This window comes from Limulus polyphemus, unplaced genomic scaffold, assembly GCF_000517525.1.
Source record: "Limulus polyphemus unplaced genomic scaffold, Limulus_polyphemus-2.1.2 Scaffold3536, whole genome shotgun sequence".
In the NCBI taxonomy this organism is placed as follows: Eukaryota; Metazoa; Arthropoda; class Merostomata; order Xiphosura; family Limulidae; genus Limulus; species Limulus polyphemus.
The window spans coordinates 43,463-51,960 of NW_013669146.1; the positions used below are offsets into that span (position 1 = coordinate 43,463).

Here is an 8,498-nt window from a genome sequence, read left to right on the forward strand (position 1 = left end):
CTAGAAACGTGGCGTGACACTAGTCATGTGACTTCGCTTACGCAACACCATTTTCCTTTTACAATGTTGGTTGTACCATAGAAATGAGATCTTCTTTCACACACGTTAATAGATTTAGGCCTATTTATGAGAAAAATAAAATCGTTCTGATGGGATTTTATAGAAGGTACACATATTTAAAGCTTATTTTAGTAGCTAAAAGTAGTTTCTTGCAGTTGTAAAAAGTTCCTTGACACTATTTTATTCAGTATGTAACTAAGACCTTAATGGTGTTGAACTTATAATTCACCAAACATTAACATTTTTTTTAATGATCCTCCTGTACGTTTAGACAGTCACTGTTTTATGGCCAACCTCTACATTGCACTTTTTACGAATTTGCAGTAGTGTATGTTAGTATCATCCCAAGCCAGAGGTACATCTCATTAGCATAACAAATCTCTGTAACTTATATTACATTATATAACATTTATTACCTCAATTTTAAACTATGGTTGAAGTAGATAAGTGAGTGCTGTAACTAATAACTAGGAGGAGTGGTTCTACTTGATTATAATATGTAACTGCTATGTTTTGAGGAATAGGAGTTATAGTCATTGCAGTAAAGCTCATCACATCCTTTGGTGTATTTATAACCTGGAAGAAAGGTTCTATGTATTATAAGCTAAATCGCTTTATGTGTAACTTCATTTACTGAAACTACAAGTACACTAGAGAATAGAATGAGTAGTTATATCTTATAATATAGAACTCCTATTCCTGCAATTAATTACGATGAGTGTTCATATATTGTAATGTAAAACTACTATTCCTGTAGCTTATGTGATATTCAGCTACACTAATGTCCAAAAGAAAGTTGTAAGTATCTGCAATACACACCAGATTCACAGAATGTTATACACAGAATAAATAAAGTATGAAACAGCAAAGTAAAAGAGACAAACATAAGTGAATGAGTAAAACATAAAAGTTTTCTTACAAATTACATTGTGGTTACTGAGGTCTTTTACAAACCTGAGTAGTTTCTATCTTTGTTTTCTATAGTCTCTCTGAGTACTGGGGCTGGAGAAAGCAAGTCTTCTCGAGACAAAGACAAGAGAATGAATCATGATAATACCATACTTTCAAGTCAGACAAAAGTCTTAATGTTGTATATCCAAATCCCAGATTGACTAAGCCAACAGCAATTCCCACTATACATTCCCAAGGGAGGTATACTGTACTCATACCAACTTGTATAAAATTTCTGTACCATTCCTTGAAATGATCACGACCTCATTTGAGAAAGGTATGACACAGAAACAGAATAACCATTGTGGTATGCAATCTTTGCTTTCACTAGATGTTTAATGCAAGTTTACAATCTTTCTACACCATATTTACAAATAATCAAATGCAGAACACTTAAAGTAATTATAAAACATTATCAGTATATATCTAAATAAAGATATGTTCTTTAACCCTTAATAAAAACCCTTATACACAGTAAGAAAAGGATATATGAGAGCCTTGGAAACTACAAGCTTCATATCTCAAAAATGTAAAGATTGAGCTCACTTAGCAAATGAGGTGATAAGACTATCAAATGAATCAGATACTGAATGGAAGTTAGTAATGAGTTAGGAGCCTGACCAGTCAACCTAAATGAGCAGAATTCCAAAGGAGAATGGAGGTCCATAGCAAATGGACATCTCTCTTTCATCCAGAAGTGCTGTCCCTTCATCTTCACGTGTGGGATTTGTTTGGTTCCTTGCCCATCAGTCGGGTTTCTCTGAACACGTAGCCCTTCTATTATACTGTTTGTGTCACCCTTCTACCCTCTCTGTCTATCAATAAAAATGGCATTTTATTGTTACTGGTCCATCTGCCACTATCTTACACCAGGCCAAAACTTTAAACTGTCAATGCATAATCTACTAGCACTTAATGGCAAGAATAGTAGGACTAGGGGACACAAACAGTGTTCCCTCTAAGCTGCATGGCTGTGCGGCTGCACAACAACCAATCAAGTGCTGAGCACTTCATTATTCCAGCTGTCCACATCTTCAGTTGATAGCCTAAATGACCCTGGCAGTTGATAAGCCTAAAGCCCAAATAACCAATTGGTAGCATTGCAAAACGGCTTAATGATCGAATAGAGTCAATGGTCTCAAAATACCCCCCCCCCAAAAAAAAAAATGGTAGCACACATCTCCACATTGCCTTGATACTGGTGCACATGAAACAATTCATTCTGCACATGGATTGAAAATGTTATAGGGAACACTGGTAGTGTAGGAGTCATCTTCAGCTAAGAAAGTTTTATTTTTATAACAGGGTAGTTGGTCTCTGGAATGGGTTGCTTTCATATGTGGTGAATATAGTAAATTTAAAGATGTTTAAGAGAAGACTTGATAAATATTTGAAAGAAAAGGGCTGGCTTTGAGTTGTTTTGTTTGTTTTCTTTTAAATTTAGGTTATTGAATGGGGTGACCTAGATGGATCAACAGGGCTCTTGTTGTCCTTAAATTTTATGTTATGGTATAACAGGAAGCAAGCTTACTTATAAACTCCATTCTTCTGTAAAAGGTCTATAAAGATAAAATGAAAGTTGCTATATTTTATAATGTAACTACCCATTTTACAACTAATCAGTCTACTTATTCCACAAGCCAAAGTTACACTGATTAGTATACTATAACTTTCTGTTTTACAAGTGATGAACATGCTGAGTGATAAGTAATTTATCTTATATTTAATTTGTATTCCTCATAGAGTTGTATATATTACAATGTATAATCTTTTTCCAATGACCAAGTTATGCTGAAGGGCAGATTGAGGGAGCATATTTTATAATATCAACTCCTGTTTATTTCTTGCTAGTGATAGGTATGCTGAGGAATTGCATAAGTGGTTGAAATTTGAAATTTTAACTTTTATCTCTTGCTAAAAGTAGTAACTGTTATCTCCCAAACACAGGTATACTGAAAATAGGATGAGTGTATATGCATTTTACAGTATATAACTCCCACATTATTTCTTAAATAAGCTGAGGGATAGGACAGTGGTCTACAAATGTGAATTTTAATTGCCTACAAGTAGTGGTCACAAAACTAAATATTTATTAAGGAAGATGTTATGTCTAATAAGTTAATAAGTACTAGGGTATATTTATACAGAAATGAGCTTGATTATTTCCACATCCTTTTTTTCCAAATCTAATGAAGCATGGATATACTCACTTGTGCAGTTTAAGGTAATGTTTCTACTCTGCATTAATTATTTTGATGTGAATGCCATCTTTAAACAACTTCAGAGTTCGGTATGTTAATTACCATTAAGATATGTGATAAATATTTTGTCATAAAAACTTGTTTATTTTAAAATGCTAAGATCATTATTTTGTGTTCTATTTTGTAATGCAAATATACAATATGCAAATGTTAACCACTGAACTAATTTACACTAATCATATGTGCTTGAGCCAGTTTCATGGTTACTCATTATTAATTATAACATCCATTGAAATTAAGACATTTGGTTGTTGTGAACCCACCTCTGGTCTAACACATTCTGTACTGTACATACTGTGTAAGAAATTTTTTCAAACTTCCTGTTGTATTTTCGATATACTTAAATTGCTGTTTTAGGAATGAGTTTCACTGAAAATATCACAGTAGCATGTAGATGCAAAAAAAAAGTAGTATTCAAATTTTCTTTCAAAATTAACTATACATTTAACCACAAATTCTAATTTTTCCAAAGCCACTAGGAGTGTAAAAATGCCTGACGCTTTCCGGCAGGAGCCCGAGTCAAATGGTGCTGTAATTTGGTGTTTATACCATCTAATGTCCGTGATTCTTATGGTTCCCTATCTCATTGCAAGTGGTGAGTGATGATGTTGACTATGTTTATTTAAGAAAAAAAAGAATTATTAAATATTCCTTCATATTACTATTTTACTTAGCTTCCATGAATTAAATGAACCTTATAAAATAAAATACTTAAAATACTAACTTTGAAAAACAAGACTTAGTTAAATTATTTGTGTTGATGTTTCCATTATTGGTACCACATTTTGGTGAACAGAAAATCTTAGATTTTGAAGATTACCACATCACTTAAGAAACTTTGGTTGAAGCTGAAGTGGAACTAAAGTAGTGGATTTAATCTGTCACTACTAGTTTCAAAGGTTTGGAAGATACACAGCATTGCAGCTACCAAGATTTCTTAATATTCTTAATCTGTTATCAGCAGTATATTTTCATTATCTCTTCCTGGTTAAAAAAAAAAAACTTTGAATGTATGAAGTCATTAAAAATGACCTTAAAATTTCAAATCTGTATTTTGAAATATATTTTTTGGTAGCATAATACTGCTCTGCAGTGAAATTCTACCAACACCTTTATGGCATGTTTGCATTTTAATAAGTTTAGAACAACAGATAGTTTAGTAATTTTGATGAACTTTATAACATTTATTGAGTTTATGAACATTTTAGTTCATTTTAAAAAAAGTGTCATTTTTCCTATGTTGGTAAAATTTGCTAAACCAATATCTGGTTTCTTTCTAAGATTACATAACTAAAACTGAATAAATAGTGAACTGAAACTGTGCTCTTATAACTGGTAAACATTCTATGCATAAGATAGTCCATATTTTGAACACTATAGACTTTTATGAAAACTAAAATTGAATTAAAAATGAAAATATTGAATATGTTTTACCAGTACCATTTTTTATTTAAGGAACTGTAACTTTTAAGAGTGCATAATTATTCTTGCTCTTTATTGTATACACTAAGTTTAGAAATTGTTAAAATGGTGTTTAAATTTGAACATGTATGTTAGTGTTCTTCATCTTGTAGAACTAAGCATGTTTGTAACACACAATGCCTAAAATTCTAAAAGCATGATTGAAATGCTTTGATAATCCTGACTGAAACAACTCATTTTTTTCCTCCTTCATTTTTCACAGTATCTGGGTCAGCTTCAAACAGTGTGGGTGTGCATCACAGCCTCTTCACCCATCCTCCACCCACAAGAGCCCCGAGTATGTGCTTATACTCTTTGTGTTTGTCTTCTTCTGTTTGGTGTTAGATTTGTGCTACTCAGCTGCAGTTCTCCTGTGTATAAAATGTTTCTTTGTACAACTAATGTAAATTGTCTTGTGGCTTGCATGTTTAGTAATGTACTGTTTCAGACTCCATAGAGATTATTAGATGTCTAGAAAGTTTTGTAGCTTACACATATATTTCTTCACACATTGTACAACTACAAGAAGTATGCATGACTAAATAGTAAGACATTTTTAGAAAGAAAGAAGCAAGCCTTAACTGTTTTTTCTTGTTGGAGTATCTTTAAATTCCAAATAATATTGGTTTTAATTTTTTTTTTTTTTTATGGGACAACGTTTGAAAAAAATTGTAGTTAAAGAATAGTAGATAAAATAGTTCAGAGAAAAATCTTGGTATCTTGAAAAATTCAAATAGGAACTAAGTAGTCTTTAAATCAGTTCATAAAATTGACAATATTTATCTTACATGTGAAATTGTGTAAAAGTATGTATAAAATACAGTGATAGTACTAGATGAATAGTGTTGATATATGCTTGATAGTTTGCTGGTGATATTGGATTGGGTAACAATCTGTATAAAAAGGATACTTACAAGATCAAGTACAGAGCATAATATTTATGAAAAGTATTGTAATAGTATGAACTTATGAAACATCCTTGTAAAGCATGGTGTAAGTATTAGTAAGATGGTATTACATTGTGTATGATACAAGGTGTAAAATACCTTCTAAAAATTTAATAACAACAATTGGTAATCAAATTGTGTTTTGAATGACAAAGTAATCTTTGCATAGCAAAGATGTAAAACTCCCATATTTAAATGCAGTTGACATAATTATCTAACTGTTTTTGAAAGAGGTTTGAAAGTTTTAATTTTATTCCCATCTCAGCATGATTAGTTGATCATGGCTTGAGATGCAGTGGTGTTATTTAGCTTTGGTTTCATCTTTTCTCCATAGCATCCATTAATCTTTCATTGAGTACATTATTTTAAAGTGTTTGGTGCTTGGCTTTTTACTGTAGTTTTTGTTTATAAATTATATTTGTTTCAAAGCTATGGAAATTTTTTATCATGACAGGACATCAGGTAAGACTTATTAGTTTCAGAAATTATGTAGGTGATAGCCAAATACTCCAGTGATTCAAATGTGACACAACTCCTTATTTTTTTATGTTATTGTTAAGTTTGTTTTATTAAAACAGCTCATGCACATAAATAAAAGAACTTATCATTTATTGAAAATAAGATATATTTGTTAAATATAAATCGATTTTATTAAAGAATATTGTTAGAAAAAGTATTGTTTTGTAGCCTGAACTATAACCTTTTTGAAGGGTTAGTAGGTCCTAGGTCAAAGAAACATTTTTGTCAGTTTCTGCAATGTTTTTACACAATATATAGCCAAAATTGGTTACTTCTACAATTGGCAAAATAAAAGTTTCGAAAGAAATATTATACACGTTGAAACTGATTAGATATATAAAATGAAACTTTTTCATCAACCTTTAAAACATGTGAAATTTTAGAATGAAATAAGGTATTTGTGATATATTTTTAAAAGTGTCCCAAAACAAAATTTTGTTTTGGGACTTCACAAAATAAAAAAATTATAGAAAAACTGAATCAAATAATATGACTTTTTTAAACCCAAAACTGTATACTATGTAGTAAAATGGTTCCAAGTTTCATGCAGTTTGGTTTATTATTTCTACTGTTGGAAGAAAAACATAAAGGAATATCAGTGGCATCTTTCCAGTCTGGAAAGGGTTAATAGGCAGTGCTCCCCTAACCCCTCCACTCCACTTGTGCCTGCCAAAACTGTCAACTTCACCTCCAATTTCATGTCATAGTGGCCATCACCACTGTTACCACAACAACGGTGGCAGTATGGGCTGCTATGTAATTTCGTATTTGCTTTTCACTGTGCAAGTTTTCTATTGCAAATTGCAATGTGACACCACTTATTTTACAAACAATAGTAGTATGGTTACAGTCTCAACTCAGTACAAATCTGTTAGTGTTTGAATCTTATTAGATCTTCAAACATATTGGCAATTTCCTAAAAAATGTGTATCCTGTGTAAATTCCTGAATTCCACTAGGTTTTGTTTCAATTGCTGGAGGATATATATTGTGTATATTACTCAAATATAAATTGTATAAAATAGTATTCACTATAATAATGTATCAATAGAATGAACACGGTAATTATTAGGTGTATGCAAATGAAAAGTTATTAGGTTTTTATAGTACTTTTAGAAATAGAGCTTGTTATTGCTAACATCCTACTAATAAAAATATTATTTACTAATGAAAAGTGTGGTTAATTAGCTTTGGTTTTCTTTTTCCTGAGAGCATAACCAAATCCAAGAATTATGTATTTTGCAGCTTGTGCATTATTATACTGTTATCTGTTTCTTTGCTTTCAATTATATCTGACCAGTAAAAATAGTCTATTATTCAGAGTGAGATGGGCACAAACATAAACTTTGTCTTTGTGTTCAGTTTGATACATTATGCCAGTAGACTTGTGTGGAATTATATACTTACTACAGTATTGTTATGACAGCGGAAGTCACGTGACGCTCCTGATGAGTTTCTCGAATGATCAGGGAAGTCTGAGTGTGTTCGAGAGGCCCTCTTTGTTAGTATATAAGCCTGGCAGAGAAACCCAGCAGAAATGAATGAACAGAGCGCAGTAGTTACTTTGAGTTCCGTGTAATTTATGATTCTGTTAGTTTCAAGTTAATGAGCCGTAAAGTGTGTGTTTTGCACTCTTCGAGAGTGAAGTTATCGAGATTGTGAATCACTGTGATTTATAGTGTGTATTATAAAAGTTGTTAAGTTTAAAGTTATGAGAAACGTACTGATTGTGGAACTTCTGTGTACTAAAAGTTGGATCGAGGAAGAATAAACTGGTTTAATCAAGAAAGGACTTGTATCGCTGAAGATCCTCGGAAAGAATTTCTAGCGGAAACAAACAAACAAACAGATACACAACAAATCAAATTGGTTTCAGAGAGTTGGACAGAAAAGACAAAAAAAAGATGGAAACGAGAAGTGGCAAATCAAACTACCACTAAGCATCAATACAAGAACAGCAAAAGAAACAAGAAGAATGAGAAAAGAAACAGTAAGAGAGGCTACAACAGTGGTTGGAGGAGAAAGAAAATAAACATGAAGAGAGACTATAGCAGTGTTTGGAGGAGAAAGGAAATAAACAAGAAGAGAGACTACAGCAGTTGCAAGAAAACCAGCACCTGGAACTGGAACAAGAAAGGAAACAGGAAGAAAGTCTCCAACAGTTACAGGAAAGTCAGCAACAGTGGCAAAAAAGAACAAGGAGAGAGAGTACAACATCAGCATCAAGTACAAATGGAAAAGATTAGTAAATTTCAATGTGCATTAAATACATTAAAGGACGATTTACTATCTTTTACACA

General features: G+C 32.0%; 1 protein-coding gene across 6 annotated transcripts in view; it reads left to right on the plus strand.

Annotated features, from left to right (window-relative positions):
- LOC106469537 (cubilin-like) overlaps nt 1–8,498 on the plus strand; it is a 72,747-nt gene that overhangs the window by 39,650 nt on the left and 24,599 nt on the right. Inside the window, exons 2-4 of one of the 6 annotated variants that reach the window (XM_022398078.1) lie at nt 1,045–1,288; nt 3,745–3,867; nt 4,957–5,031. The exons of 1 other annotated variant lie outside the window; for it this stretch is intronic. In XM_022398078.1, coding sequence (XP_022253786.1) covers nt 1,264–1,288; nt 3,745–3,867; nt 4,957–5,031 — 223 coding nt within the window. In that variant the 5' untranslated portion in view covers nt 1,045–1,263. Of the gene's footprint in view, nt 1–1,044; nt 1,289–3,744; nt 3,868–4,956; nt 5,032–8,498 lie in introns of those variants that run through there. 4 more of the 6 variants (XM_022398074.1, XM_022398075.1, XM_022398076.1 and 1 more) reach the window with 4 other exon arrangements.